The following is a 16,364-nucleotide window of genomic DNA, read 5'->3' as shown; positions in this document are numbered from 1 at the left end:
CAAGCCTCAAATCATCTTAGCTGGAAAGAGGTTTGAGTCATTCCAATTTAACTAAACATTTTCCTCTACTCCAGTCAAAGAATAGCTTAGAGCAGTGTTTCCCAACCCTGGTTCTCAAGGTACACTGCCCTGCATGTTTAGATGCTTCCCTGCTTCAACACACTTGGTTCCAATTGATGGCTAATTAATAGAGTTTTATTGAACTGCTATCATCTGAATCAGGTGCGTTAAAGCAAGGAAGCATCTAAAACATTCAAGGTATAGTGCTGTGGGAACCACAGTTGGGCACTGCTGATTTAGAGATATTATTCCAGCATGATGTTTAAAGCAAATTTCTTAGTCATTCCAGACTGTCTGAAAAATCAGTGACAATGAATTTCAAACTTGTGAAAAATGGACTCAATGGGAAGAAAATAAACAACTTGATTAAGATGTAAAACGTCACAATCTGTACTTTTAAAACTCCATGCACAAATAAGAGAAAGCTGAATATTACATTATAATATTTCTGAAAGGCCATGTATTTCATGTTTAGCTGCTCAGGCCACATGAGTGTGTGTCTCTGTGTGTGGTCTCTTTTTGTGAGAGTCATTTTTAATGGACAAAGCTCTCACAAATAAACCATGAATTTTAGAAAAAAGATAAAACAAACACAAACAGAGCTCATGATTTCACAGAATAATTACTTTCTCCCTGGGAAAGAAGTCAGTTCATTTGTGAAGGATAAATGCAGTTTATCCATCACAAAGTTTGGTTAATGTTTGAGGTTAATTAAAATTCAACAAGGGTTGTGTCAAGGGTTAAGAGCCAGCCCGGTCACACGGAGGAACATTTGGAAGCATTAATAAATGGGAAGCTGAGTTTCACAGCTCATAAAAACCTGCAAACGTTTTGGAATGTAGACACCTGCAGAATGCACACATGACTACCTGGAATATGACCCCTAGCAAAAAAGAAAAACACACTAAAAGTGTCATGATTGACTGAGTCAGGTGTGCAGCTCCTTGCCACATATTGCCTGCAGACACATCTTAGTATTGGTCCCAAAAACATCTTGCTGTCATTCCAACAAGAAGTTGTGAAGGATGAAGAGCTGAGTTGGCAAAAGAAAACTGCACTAGGCAGTTGAATGCTATTTCAGCTGTTTAAATGTTTGTAATGGTGCTTCTTGTTAATAAATATCAAATTTGAATAAAAATGCTAAAATAAAACACAAAGTGTTTCCCCAGTTTCCCAGACTTTGTCACTAGTGTTCATTGTTATGGCAAATCTCTGTATACAGTCCAATTTTCCTTGGATTATTTATTCACACTATGTGTAGGTGAAGGTGGCTTGATCCTTAGAAAGGACCACCCAGACACATGGATGTGAGAGCTACAGAAATGTTACAGCAGCTAATCTAACAATAGTACATATTTGGAGAATAAGGATTAATTTACTCTTAAACAGCCAAGAATATTAAAACACAACTGGCAATGGAGCAGATAACTTTTCCATCCTCCATTGTCCATTGAAGCTTCGTCTACTGGGAGATAATAAGACTAATTCAGCATTGATGGCAAAAAATGTCATTTAAAACTTCAAGTATGCACACATTCTTGGTTGTATCTGTTATTAATTGAAACAATTCAAATCAAACAAGGAGATATGTCACTCTGAATCTGATGGTTCTTTATTGATCTGGAGGACATTCTCAATATAAAACACTACTGGCTGCACTTAAATGCAGCCAGGAGTCCAAGACTAAGCTGCCCTAAAAGGAAAAACAAACAATAAAAGTCTGATGCAGCTGGAGTCTTAAATGGTCTTGAGTAAAAATGCAGAATGACGAAGATAGGAGTAGGACAGAGACTTTTAAAATGTGGTACTCGAGATGACTCTTGAGGCAAGCAACTGTCTGAGGTAGCACACCACCAGCTACCTTTATATTCCAGGGCTCTTGCAATGGTATTTTCTTTAAAAAAATTAAAAGAAAAAATCCAGGCTGCCTAGCTTAGCTGAAGATCAAATTAGTAGGAAATCGACACAAGTGATGGTCTAATTGAAGCATAATTTTCTTCCTAAGTCATAGTAACACATGGCTGATGTACGAGAGACTTACAGGAGCAACACTAGAATTGCCTGCTGTTTCACACATTTAAGCTTAGTGCTACTACCTGGAGACAGGCAGAGAGGTTTCATTATAAATTTATTACTCTGCAAGTGATGGATTGTAGTTTAATGATGAGTGTAATCTGTCGTTTTCAACATTTTGCAAGTTCGGTTCTAAAAATGCAAAATTGACATAGAATGAACGAGAGAAGTCAGTAAAATATCAGACACAGCATCATTCCTTCCAACCTGATGTTTGGAGCATCATTTGCTATACCAGCTTCTCTACCATAAAATGCTAACTTTATGTCAGCACTACCACACAACAGCTTTGTTTCCCAGCAATCAGTCGCATGGAGTTGTTTTAGCAGCTGTCTGCCTTGTTATGACGGTAAGTTCTAACAGCATTAAGCAACAAATCAACTTCAATTACGCTCAGTGCATCCTCCTGTTTATCACTGTCTGATGATGTGCTGCATTTTTCTTTCACTTCTAACTGCATCATCCAAGCAGCCAGATCGAGGGGCATTTTTCTGTTCAACTGAATATTGCATGTCACAAGTCAAGAGTGATTTCAAGCAGATTTCCATTCCAGTCTATTTATATTACTCCTGACCGCCTCTGCAGTGAGAGCCCCTCTTTGGAGCTGACAAGAAGACTGAAAATGTGAGGGACGGACCCTGCAGAGGAGGTGATGTGACACCGCTGCCTCAGACTGTCAGTGGTGCTGATAAGAAACGGGAGCTGAACAAAAACGTAGCGACAAGATTATCTCTATGTGAGAGCAGAAATGGAGTCAGAATGAATTTGGGAATAATAGACAGCAGGGGTTGAACAAGGAAACTAAAAAAAAAAAAAGTCAAGGGAGGAGGGGGAATGGAGGCAGCATTAATCTGCCATGAAACTAACAAGGTCACAAACAACATTTTAAGGCGAAATAGCCAAGAGAGGTGGCTCTGGAGGGAGGAGTAGAGGAAAGGCACAGACCTCTTAGGGAAGGTGAACTTGACTGCATTCTGGATGAAGCCGTAGCAACAAGGACTGATGATGAAGGCGGCTCCTGCCTGGATGCAGTGCTCCAATACCATGTCTGTCGCAATTCCACATGCATGGAGGGCAACCTTCATTAGAGCAGACAAAGACAAAACCCAAACTGTGTAATTCAACTAATAAAGACTAATTTTTCTTATTCAAAACATTTTTTAAAGAATATAAACTGAGAGCACTTATTATTGATCCCTACTGATTACTTCATAATGGCTGCTGCACGTAAAACTTCAAACTTGCAGACATTGGGAGCTCCAGCAAACAACAGAATTGATGCTTTCAGAGCAGAAGCACGAATGCATCAAGATTCCTATTGAGTGGGTAAACTCTGCGTGGTGATAAACACCTGCCCCTGCATTAGTAATGCTCTGCTTATATCAGGAACAGCTGAAGGGGACTAAAAGACCCAAGAATGTTTCCTGTCTCTGTCTTCCAGCTATTTTTTCCCAGATAAGCACATCTGGAAAAAAAATATTGTTAAAAGATGTTTTTCAATTTGCTAAAAAAGAGTTTCAATTAATAAATATCTATATGAGAATATCCACAAAGAATCTCTGTGCAACTGAGGTTGCTAAATCTATGTTCTACTAATGTTTTCCAAGAAGTTGTCATGTCGGAAAATCTGAATGGAAAACATCTTGACAGCAGAGCCGCACAACAGAAGTTCAGAGCTGATCAGGGTGGGATTAGAACAGCTGGCAGGAGCTCCTCCTCCACAGGGGGAAGGGGAGATACAGACAGCCTGAGCAACATTGCTAAAGCCACTCTCAGTCACTGGTATGTCTAGACAGGAAGACATTTGGTAATGCTCTCTAAATCTTTATGAAAGTTGGAGCTTATGCACATTTGCTTTCACATAATCTTTGTGGAAGAATGAGCTCTAAGATGCAAAAATGTATATTTCACACAAAATATAAAAAAAACCAAAGAAACAATATGTCACATACAAACAAGTACGAACACGCCAAGATGGCAAAACAAAAGAAAACTGAAAGAAAAAAAAAAACAACACAAAAGACAGTTGAGCAAAAACTGTATCCTGCAAAGCAAGGCATTCTACTCAGAATAAACTCAAAACACACATTTTACAAAACTCTTTAAACGTATAATTAAATAGAAAATAAAAAGCAAAAGCAGAGCTTGAAATCCTGCATTGCAGCTTTTGAAAGCTAAATTACTTTTTATGTTGTGCCTTTGCTATTTGAGTCCTGAAATTGTGAAGTGGAAGGAAAAGGTTACAAGTCGTTCATTTATATTTATTTATTCTTTTTACAAATAAGAATTTGAAAAGAGTGGCATGAAACTTTATTCTTTTTCCCATTTTAGGACAACACTTCATTGTGATTACAGCTCCAATGGATATTTCCAGCTATGGAAACTTCAGTCTCAGAAACTCAAGTCATCAGTGGGAAAGCATGCCGGTAGTGTAGAACAACAATTGAAACTATTCATCTGAATTACCACAATGTTTAGAAATGGCTGTTTGTCATGGTAACATTACAAACACTAATTATGAGCTTTCTGTAACAACTCTGTTTTTATTTAATACTATTAATAACGATAAGGCACTTTTAAAGTTAGAAAGTTACAGATCGCAGTTTGACAAAATTGGATGTATTCTCCAGCTAAACAGCAGGTTTGATATATTAAACAAGGATGTTCATGGACCTCAGGTTATTAAAGATTTATAATCACCACATAGATGTCTCTTCAATTGAGCTCTGTATTAAATGACAAATGTGAAACAAAATAAACTTCACTTATATTTGATATCTTATTCTGTTACTATTAAACTATCGTAAATGTAACAAATTCATTTCTACTCTAAACAACTCTGGTTGTTTACAATTAACATATTTCCTGTTTGAAAAGTTTAGAAATGTATCACTAGTAGGAGATGCCCTGTTTCTACCGCTTTTGTTGTCTACACATGCATATTCACATTTTTGCTGCTGGAAATATTATAACTTTCATTTTTAATGTTCGAATCGAAAACTGTAAAATATATAAATCTCTGATCTGTGCTGTGTCTGCTGGTCTTCACAATGTTGCTTCTTCACTGATGTCCTATAAGAAACCTCTGAGGTATTGACAGAAGACCTGAATTCATACTAATTCCTGTTAGAATCAGACACAGGTGAATTATATCTACTAGCAAAGTTATTTCAGTTCATTAGCAATGGATTTTATTGAGACATAGCGGTTCAAATGCATGCCACACTTTTAAAACGTTTATTTGTAAAATATATTGAAATCAATGTGCTTTTTTCCTTTTATTTCACAATCATACACTACTTCGTGTTGGCTTATCATATAAATTATATAAGTCTCAAATAGATTAAAGTCATTAAAGTCTAACAAGATAAAATAAATATGAAAAAAGTTCTCCAAGTTATACTTTATTTATACTTAACACAGAAGATGGTAACTTGTGTACTGACTTAAAAGAAAGACATTCTCTAAATACAGACTGAGATTTATAATTTTTTCTTACCAGGGAAAGGCATTGCTACAGAGAACCCAAACAGGCACAAGAAGAGCAGCTCTTAAAACCTGCTTAATGTGACAACAAACACATCTAAAGCAAACTAAAAAGCCCATCAAACATCAGTTTTATGTAGATAATTAATGTAGATTAGTCATACAGGACTAAATTCTAATGCGATGTTTTGACCTTTGCCTTCATCGACACAAAACCACATTAGTCAAACAGAAGTGCATGAGCAACATGTTTTGATAATTATTTATGCATTTAAAGTGAAAACCATTTATGCTTGATCATTTTTAAGGGGTGTTTTGTCTCTTTAAATTGGCAATAATGAAGCCTTTCCTCAGTCTATGTCTATGTTTTACTAATTGAATATGCACAATGATTATGTTTAATTTAAAATCATTTATTGCAGCTATGTTCATATATATGAACAAGTATGCTTAAGTGCCTTCTCTGCAGAGTCTGGAGGTAGAAAACATTAATTAGTATGCCCTAAGCATGAGGGCACTTGTAAAGCTAATTCTTCATGAATCAATTTTTCCTCAAGTAAAAAAAGCTGTCAGTGTGTCACTGTGCTCACTAAATAGATACATCATTGAAAGAATAAGGCTACAATAGTCTATTTTGTTCAAATAATCCCTCCTCTCTCTGCATCCATCCATGCATAAAAACAGTAAATTCCTGCAATCATCCAATATTTCATCATAACAACTTTCTGCCAAATTGCATTTAAAACTTTTTAGGTTTGGAAGCTTTTCTTTTTTACTGTGTTCTAATACCATCAGTCTTGTCATTATAAACCAATAAAGCCGCAAGTCATTTGACAAAGCACATATTTTGTTCCCACGAACATAAATCTACTGGCAGAATCAATTGTAAACAACCAGAAAATCTGAGCACAGTCAATAATAGCTTAAGCTAAAACAAAATCCAAATTACCTTCAAGCTCCACAACTTTTCTGCTCCTTAATACTCAAAATTAGAGAAATAAAGAAAAGCATCTCAAAGGATCATGAACACACATGCACATGTTTGTATTTCTACCCTTTTTAGAACTTTGCATTGGCTTCCATTCATTTCAGTAACTGCATTAATGCATGACCTAGACATTTTCCCTAATAATTACTAGTCCTTTCCTAACCCTATCCAGAATTTTATTCACATTTTACATCTAAACCCAACCCGAAACAAAGGAGCCCACATACATTTTAATTTGCCTTTAAAGCTGCAGTATACTAACTGGAAAAAAACCAATCAGAGCCAGGAGGTCGGTCTTAGTGCTGTCAATCACCATCCATGTGGCGCTGCTACCCACTTTTCTTCCAATTTTTAATTAGAAGTTGAAGTTGGTCAGTTCTGAACCCAATTTTAGTATTTTCTGAAATCTCCTCAGGTTTGTTTTTCAGCTTGATGCATGTTAATGATTTGACCTTTCTTAAACTGACATTTTGCCTCCATGTCCTGTTACTTTGATGCTGTTACACCTGAATTTTCTCACTGTGGGACAATAAAGGACATTCCTATTCTATTTTCTTCTAAATGTACATAAACCTTTAATATTAAAGACAGTAAAACATATATATAGATTTAATTCTGTCCCATTCTTTCAATTAGCATGTAGAAATTATCCTAATTGACCTAAAATAAGAACTATTTAATCTGATGTAATGTCTTGACAGTGGAAAACAAGGTTACATCTGCTGTAACTATTTGTGCAGCAGATGTAAATATCTGGCTTCCACTGTATGTGCTTATGTGTGCCCAAAAGGTTTCTTCACCCTGCTACAACTTTAACACTTAAGCTGTGAAATGTAAGCCTGGAGGAGCAGATGCTAAAATAAGGTTTTTGGATAATTAACATTCCAAACTGAACGTGACTAAAAATGGCGCCATGCATAATGCATAAAGGAGTTAAACCTACTGTGATGAGTGGCTCCTTCAAGGTACTGTTCAGTTGCATAAAAATATTGAAGTCTGTAGCTAAAACAAAAGCAACTGAATAAAGCCTCTTTCATTCATACAAGAATATGGTATCCCCATATCTATCAATCAATAAGTTTATTCACTCGATTTAACAAATTTCATCATTGATTCTCTTATAAGACTTACTCTACATGGGCGAAAAGGGAGCAAGAACAAGAAAAATCTTGTGGACACTTTCTCAATAATTACAAAAAAAATGTTTTATGGCCGCATACATTAAATTAACAAATTAAGCTGCGAACACTATATCACTCTCCTCATTGTTTACTCAAAAGTGTGTAAAACTGAAATCATAATTAACAAATTGCATCATCCACATTTGAAAACAAAAAATAAGGTAATTTTAAGTACACCATGTGTCATGTTAGCATGTAATTTATTACATCGCAATGCAAAATTAATTATTGTTTCGATGGAATTTTAATGCAGGGAAATATTTTACCATCATGGCAAAGAGACACATCTTTTCTTGCAACTACATTAACATTATTAACCAAGTATAGCAGGCCTGTTATGAGTCAGTAGTTACAATGATGTTCACTCCCTCCCTGAACCACCGTTGGTATTTCTTCAAATCCTGAAGATTTTAGTTTGAAAACCCCAAGGCAATCAAAGAGCACAAACACCCCCAGGACAAAGTCAAATTCAACTCTCCCATTTTATTCCAACATTTTGAGAAAATATGCTAATGTCAGTTTTACCTGGGGGCTGTGTATGTTTGCAGGGCTTTCCTGGCTTTAAGTGGTAAATTATTTCTTTGTTATAATTGCTTTAAAATTAGTTTCAATTCTGTTTTATTGTTTTCTAGTTGTATCTGAAGTGATTATCCTTTTGTCTAGAGAATCTGAAGGGCATCACATGGAGTAAAGAACAGAACTGTTGCAAAACTTGTATTTTTTTAAATTTGTTTTACATATGTCACTCACCCCAATCTGAAATGCTCCAGTAAAGTAATCCAAATTGGCCTGAAGGAAACCAATGTTTTTCAGGCCAAGCTCAGTGCTGCGACGTTGGGCTCTAACCAAAGATTCCTCTTTGTTCTCTATGAGGATGATCTGCAATGAAAACAGGAAAATATCAAACAGCAATATTTTTAAAAACAGTTGGAATCAGCAGTAATGGAATCAGAGGATTAGGATGTTTCATATAAAGAAAGGAAAAAAATCCATAATATTGTGTTTTGATAAAGAATTTCCTTAGAGAGCTACTTTTAAAACATAATGACACAATAATTTACTTTGATAAGTAGTTTTACAGTCTGTTAATCTAAAATAATTATTTTACCTCATCTGAAAATGTTCTGCAGACAATAAGCATTTTGTGATTTTTATTAAGGGGCTCCTACTAATCTTTGTCAGTAAAGCACAACCTCTGATGATTATAAGGAGAGGTGGGTAAACTACCAAAAAACTGTATAAAATGACTTCAACATACTTTTACTCAAGTAAAACTAAGAAATAACCATCTAAGAAATTACTTGAGAGTAAAAAGGTATTTTCTAACAGAGAAACCTCTATCGGGATAAAATGTCTACAAGAGAGATCACTAGTATCACAATGAAGAACAAAAAAATCCTGGATAGAATCTCTGTTTTAGACCAGGTTTATTTAACCTAGACAATGGAGAAAGAAACAGCTTATTGATGTACTCTCTGAACAAACACGCCCGCACACGCACACACACATATATACAGTATATTAAGATACTTTACCTGGCAATCTGGAATTGTGTGAGCCAGAACAATCCCTACATGACCCTGAGAAAAAGTAAAAGAACAAAATAAGGGAAACAGAAATGTACAACATAAGCACAAAGCACATGGAAAGGCCCCATAAACTAAACATGAACTCTCCTGGTTTTTACAAAAATCCTTTCAAGGGTACTGCTCAGTGTGCCTGCTTTCAGCTTGTGTGAATGATGTGACCTTCCCAACAACATCCACCTGACTGGAAATGACAAGTACGAGTAATTTCGAGAGATTGTTCCATTTCAAATGGTCACTAATGAAGCAGCATCTCATGTGGCTATAGTCAGATGGAGCATCGTGTGTGCACGGTTTAATAGACTGATGGACGAGCATTAGTACCGTTCCACTGCAGAAATCCACTATTGTGTCTCCCGGCCTGGCTAGCTCTGTCACCATCGCAGCCAAGTTATTTAGTTGTTGCATTTTCCTGACGACTCGGATGTCAGACATTTTTCCTGAAAAGAAATGTAAACAAAACACACACAAACTCTTATCGCATTTGTCCAAAAATGACAAAGCAGAAGATTTTTTTAAACACTCAATTCAATTGATTAGTTAGTGGAGGAATAAGATCTATGAAGAGAAAAAAGCCTTTTGCATATAAGGCTTTGCAAAAGCATTTAGACCTCAGGAAATTTGTTCAGATTTTGTCATATTACAACCACAGACTTTAAATGTTCACAAAATAAAACCAGTAAACAGCACTGTAAATGTGATTTAATGTGAACTTGTACATTTTATCTTGTAGCTTGTTCAAAAATCAAGAAAGATGCTAGTTACAATAATCTAACTGTGATTTGAATTTTTTAATGTCTTTACTTTCATGTTGTCAGCCTTTCCTTTCCTTCTGAAAGCTGCTCAAGTCATCATTTACAGCAAACAATTTTTTTATATATATATTTATTAGTTTTTCAGAACATACATAAATCATACATGAGAGTATGAAGCATATATACGTATATACATATACACATATTCGCAGAGACTTACATACACATGAATGTATGCAACAAAATCCTGTATGAAAGCAATATACTCTTATCAATCCAGTAATAAAAATAAAGACGTACAATAACCAAAAAAAAAAAAGAAAGAAAGAAAAATTTATAATAACAAGTCAGGAAAATTATCCAAAGAGTTGATTACACTGTATTGAGTCCAATTTCTGCTTAAGGATGGTATTATCTGTCCGTAAGGGCATAGGTGGCATACTATGAAACTGAGCGAGTGTCGGGGTCGACCTTGGATCGAGAAAGATAGTCCAAAACCGGCTGCCAGATACTACAGAACTTATTAGAGAAACCCACAACATCATATCGTAGCTTCTCCAAATGGAGAATCTCAGTAAAGTCGCTCAACCACATTTTAAACTGAGGAACCTTGTCAGTTTTCCAAAGTCTCAATATTACTCTTTTGGCTATTACCATTCCATACACCACCGTCGTTTGCATAGAAATTACAGCAAACAATTTTTGTAGAATAGTAACAGCACAACAATGAAAAGGCTTCCTTTGACCCAGCAGCATGATTCATGTGATCCCAGCAAACTGACTGCTACAGCCATTTCTGTGTTTTTAACAAAACTTTTTATTGGAGTGTAAACAATATTTGGCCAATTAGTCCAGAGCACACTGCAACCTTCTGGCACACAACACTGGCATTTAGCCTCTGCCATGTTGTTTCTGATTTATGAATCCAAATTGATGAGGGTTTCATTTATCCCCCTCAGTCATAAACATAAAAATATCAAAAACAGAGACACATTGTCTTACTGCCCTTTTGACTGCTTTGTTTGAGACAACAGGTGACCAGATGAATATGATTAGTCACTTCCAGTCTAATTCAGCCAGAGTTAGAGCAAACCATTCCCATGTGTTAGAGTGCAGCCAAAATGCAACAAAGAATCTGTGGCCAGATTTCAAAACTACTGTCCACAGATGTTCTTCGTCCACTTTTACTAAGCCTTAAATATACTTTTACTACAAAGTAATATCAGCAAAATACTTGTATTTGCAATGTTGGTGGAGACAAATCCAAAAAGACTGGCAGCTCATTGCAACAAAAGAAATAAAAAAAATAATTAAACATTAAAAGCTAAAAAAGAAAACTTTAGATTCCTCATCTTCATGACGCAGGCAAAAATGGACAGACAAGTTAGAAAATCCACAGCCCGTTGCACCTCTTCATGTTTCACATTTACATTCCTGCTCTCTCAAATTCAGGTGATTTTTTTGTCTTTCTGACTTAAAGTGGAGGAGGCAGCATACTTAAACATGTTTTTGTTTCCAGATTCAGCCTGGGCTCTTGGGCTGGATAGAGGGAATTAGTGCTGGGAGCACTTACCTGGAATAGCTTTTTAAATAAAACATGCCAGCGCTTGAGTGTGCTGGAGGACAAAATCAACCTGTCCAACCCAAGCACACAATATATGCAGGTCTAAGTAAGACTACTCGTGTTTTCTATAACTCTTAATGTTCAGTGATCGACGTTTAATTAATCTATACATTTACAACAATAAGTGTGTATGTCATTAACTTGATTAGTGAGGATGATTAAATAAAATAGTAATTTCTTCATAATTTCAAAACTACTGCAAAATTTTGTGTTTGAAATAGAAAATACCTTATTACACTTCCACTGTGTATCCATATGCTTACTGGCATTTAACAAAGGTTTTTCTTTAAAGGAAAGCCAAAAATTATTCATACTTTGAGCAGAATTGGATAATTATTCTCGACCAACCAAGAAGCTTGTTTCAGATGGGTATTGAGATAAGCATCTCTCGTAAGATAAAGAAGTTTGAATTTCAGGGAAAATGACTTCCATTTTTATTTATAAATTAATGAACCGCAAGTCAAAATTGCTAATTGCACTATGCATATCGTAAAAAAACTGCCTGGACTACAATAAGTCTTATTGTACATAAGCATTCAGCTTGTCTATTCAACACTACAATACATCCAGTATACTGTAAAATTAAAAGTCTTTAAATGTGTGTACTCCTGTTAATTGTACCTACTGCAAAATGTACAGTATTTAAGGTACCATTTTAGCATACATGCGTTAGATAGTTCCAACTAGAGATGCACAAATGAAAATCAATATTCAATATTAATGTTGCTATTATGATGGATAACCAATGTTTACCGATATTCTTTATGCAATGCCCAACCTTTTTGACACCATGAAAACAATTACCACACTGTTGACATTCCTTCTCTGCTTCAGTTAACATCCCACAATCCTGCACTGAATTACATCCCATGCCCAAATATAGCACCAATCATCTCGCCCTCCTGAAACCCAAACACAAATGGCAACAGGGTGGAAATAAATATTGGTTATTCATAACAGACCGCTTTTACTTACTAATACTGATATGTTAAAAATGACTAAAATTGGCTGACACAGGTGTTAATACCAAAGTATTGTGCATTCATGGTGATCTATAAAATTTAAAAAAATTCTTGAAACTACAGAAAAGATGAGCAGGAATCCAAAGTCAGCTTCAGCAGTTACACATTGAGTAGTTATTGAGTTGCATAAATGAAGGATCACAGTGGCCATCCTGCAAACCATCGTCATAGCTACTGCTGCAATGCCTTCTGTTACACATGTTTTATCACAGCAGGCTTAAATGTCTCCTGAAGCTCAGTGAAGAGAAAACATGCTGTGGCAGCATCACTGGGGTAGATTGCAGATCTATTAGTCTTTATCTGCTCTGCTAAAGGGTGTCCAGTACTTCTGCACCTGGAAGGTAGCCACCATATCTTCTTTTCCTCCCTAAATGCTGCTTGTGGTCTTATCAAACAGGTCCATTGTGCTGATGAAAATGTGAAGTCAAAGCTGTGGCAAAAGGGGAATGTGCAGGATCCTGCTCTGATTCCTCACAGGGTGATGGAAGAAGTAAATCCCAGCGGGTTAACTTCTAACCCCCCGAGGTGGGCTTACTTCTTCCATCACAGAAGGAAAGTTTTTTTTTAGTAAAAGACACTTTTTGAAATTTTCTCATCATTTGTAATTTCTTTTTTTTAAAAGAAAGCAAGAATATTTTTAAATTAAAATCGGAAATCAGATAGAGTGTGAAAGAAATTTGAGATTTTACTGTTAAATTCCGTAAATGGGACTCTTCCTCTCAAAAGATTTTTGTGGTTGTAATGACAAAAAGAAAAGGATTAAAGGATATAAACATTTTTGCATGGCACTATTCGTAGGTTTGAAGACATTAAAGCCGACTAACATTGCACCCACACAGGAAAAGAGCAGCAATTCTCTTACTTGTATCAGTAGTTCCAGTTTTTTCTCCTCCTTTTGTGTTAAAGACCTAAACATATACCGTTCCAATATTTGAAGAATAACGTTTCACATATTTCCTTAAAACACACCTGCAGAGCATTAAGACTGTGTAATAGCTAGCAGGTGCAATCCTCTGGTCCAGGTTATCTATTTTGTTGCCACTGAGAATACGGATCCCAGAGAAGAGAAAAGTGCCTTAAAATGTGCTTATTGCAGAAATGATCCAAAACACCAAATCTATTGCAAACAAATATGATGTCACAGACAGCCATGTTTACAGAGGGTAAGATAAGAAAAAACAGCTTAAAATCCAAAGAAACTATCTATGAGGTCTTTTTTGCCACAAAAGAAAATAATGCAAATAATATAAAGAAACATGCATTACATGCTGATTCATTCTTGGTTGAGGTGATTGCGCATTTGGAGGAGAAAAAGACATTTAGTACAAAGTTTGCGTTTAGTAACGGTGATATTTAAGTTTAACTTAACTTTTCAGAAGACATGCTTATGTTTATACTGTTCTGCACAAACATATTTTTGAGAAAAAGAAAACGGATTGTGTGACGAGTTTTATCTGCTCAGTCTGTCCCCTGCAGCTTTTCTGCTCCTGCCTTGAATGTTGGTAGCAAAGTATCAGGACAGGTGTCCTTCTTGAGCATTGCTAGGAACAATTTGAAAGATCATTTTTACCTTTACATATGAAACACAAGAAACATCTATTAAAACCCAAACATGTAAAAGAAAAACTAAAAAAAGGAGTCAGTGTTTTCCTAAAGACTAAATGAAGCTGGATTTAGCAACCTTGGCTCCTGTGACACATCCTAATGTGAGAAAACAAACTATGTTTTATGTATGAGCCTGGAAGAGTGCAAACTGCTGATGTTCCAAGTGTTGAGAGCTGCACACTTGGGGTTTGTAAGAGTAAAATAATGATATAAACAGAGCTGCTGACTCCCAGAGAAACAACTTACTGGCTGATCGGAAAATTTCCAAATATGGGTCCAATTGGATAAAAACAAAAAGAGCGTATCATTGTAAAATGACTTTATTTCAGTATCTCAATTCAAAGAGTGGAATCCACGTTATATAGTTTACACAGAGTATTAGATTTCAAGCATTTATTTCTGATTATTTTGCTTCCAGATAAAATGGAGAAATTCAAGAGCACCAGCAGAAAAGTGACAGGCAATCGAAGAATGTATATTTAAAGAAAAATAAAAACATAAGAATGAAATAATGTACAGTAAGGGCAAAACTTACAACATACAAAACTATATAACTATAGATTAATAAAGTTTCTATCTATCTATCCATTCATCTATAAGTCTGGTTTGGATTTTAATAACTATAGACAATTGCTAAGGGTAATTATTAAAGGAGACCTATTGTGCAAAATTTACTTTTTACATAGTTTTGCACTTCCATTTGGGTCTCCAGTAGGCCTGTCACGATAACAAATTTTGCTGAGCGATTGTTTCAAAAATTATTGCGATAAACGATAATATTGTTTGAATAAATGTTTTGCAAGGCACTATAAGCTCATCTTACACCTGATACCCTTGCGTGACTAATAATCATAATCACACTAGGTTTTAACATGGAAAACAATATTTTTAGCATACAGACCTCTTACAAAGCCAGTGCCCTAATTATATGACATTATAAATAGTGGCCTGAAAGTTTTTACAGGAAAATCAATTTTAAAAAAATATAAATAAAACAGGTTGACAAATAACATGACCGTATTCCTCTACCTCATTCCCACCTGGATGCAGGAACAATATAGGCCATTCCTGAAAAGATTCAACAGAAAATAGATCCACCGTAATGCTGCTGAAAGTGTTATTCAGTTTGGTTTGATGAAAAACAGTGAGCAACAACTCGGTTGCCGAAAAAAGATTACAGGGAAACCTGCTGTCCCAACTGTCAGTAAAGGAAACTTGAAACTTTTCAGTGTGTTTGCAGAAGATTGCAGTGACAAGAAAAACAAAAGTAATGAAGACAAACATGTGAGGAACAAACTACTCAGTGTGCTTCCCTGAGCTGCTTTGGAATGTCTGTCAAAACATGACCTGACATAGCTGTAGGCGAGATGTCTGCATAATTACCAATCTCCAGCAGAGCCTCTCACAGGTCATGGCACATACCCAATTTGTCTGGTTTCAAAACAAGCAGACAACCAATCAGTAATCTCAATATTGCAGCTCGTAATGCACCCAATTACTGACTTTCTAAATACATGTGCAGATCATCGTTTGCAAACAGGTTCCACACTGATAATTAGAATAAAAAAATAAATGTGTGGCTAAAATTGCAGCAATTCCAAGCTCAACTATATGGAAATAGAACCACGATGCGTTTACTTCATTAGTTGAGATTCATTGAAAGTCCATCTAAATTTCACACCTTTATTAGAGCAACGAAGCAATATTTGTTCAAAAATAGCTTATTGGTAAACTTTCACTTCAATTAAATCTAATCTTAATTTGTTTTATTGTATTTCAAATTAACTTCAGTGGCTCACACAACAACCCTAGTAAAAGCTTTGGCATTTGCGATGTAAACTAATGAGGATATGATAACTCAGTTAAAAACTTTTAGCACATTTATTGCGACATTCACTCTTGCAATCCAACTGGCAAACACAAAAACAACTATAATACTTTGTTTATGCGCCTTCTGAGTCACTTCTGCTTATTTTCAATATGG

The 16,364-nt window shown here is 35.6% G+C and overlaps 1 protein-coding gene across 1 annotated transcript in view; it reads right to left on the bottom strand.

The window, feature by feature from the left end:
* gstcd (glutathione S-transferase, C-terminal domain containing) overlaps positions 1-16,364 on the bottom strand; it is a 48,846-nt gene that overhangs the window by 10,333 nt on the left and 22,149 nt on the right. The window contains exons 6-9 of the mRNA XM_032563988.1: positions 9,699-9,814; positions 9,324-9,368; positions 8,539-8,667; positions 3,079-3,212 (exon numbers count right to left, since the gene is read on the bottom strand). Coding sequence (XP_032419879.1) covers positions 3,079-3,212; positions 8,539-8,667; positions 9,324-9,368; positions 9,699-9,814 — 424 coding nt within the window. The remainder of the gene's footprint in view (positions 1-3,078; positions 3,213-8,538; positions 8,668-9,323; positions 9,369-9,698; positions 9,815-16,364) is intronic.

The sequence above is a fragment of the Xiphophorus hellerii genome, chromosome 5 (genome assembly GCF_003331165.1).
Source record: "Xiphophorus hellerii strain 12219 chromosome 5, Xiphophorus_hellerii-4.1, whole genome shotgun sequence".
Taxonomy (NCBI): domain Eukaryota; kingdom Metazoa; phylum Chordata; class Actinopteri; order Cyprinodontiformes; family Poeciliidae; genus Xiphophorus; species Xiphophorus hellerii.
The sequence above is the reverse complement of the archived record's forward strand: the minus strand, read 5'-3'. Positions and strand labels throughout refer to the sequence as shown.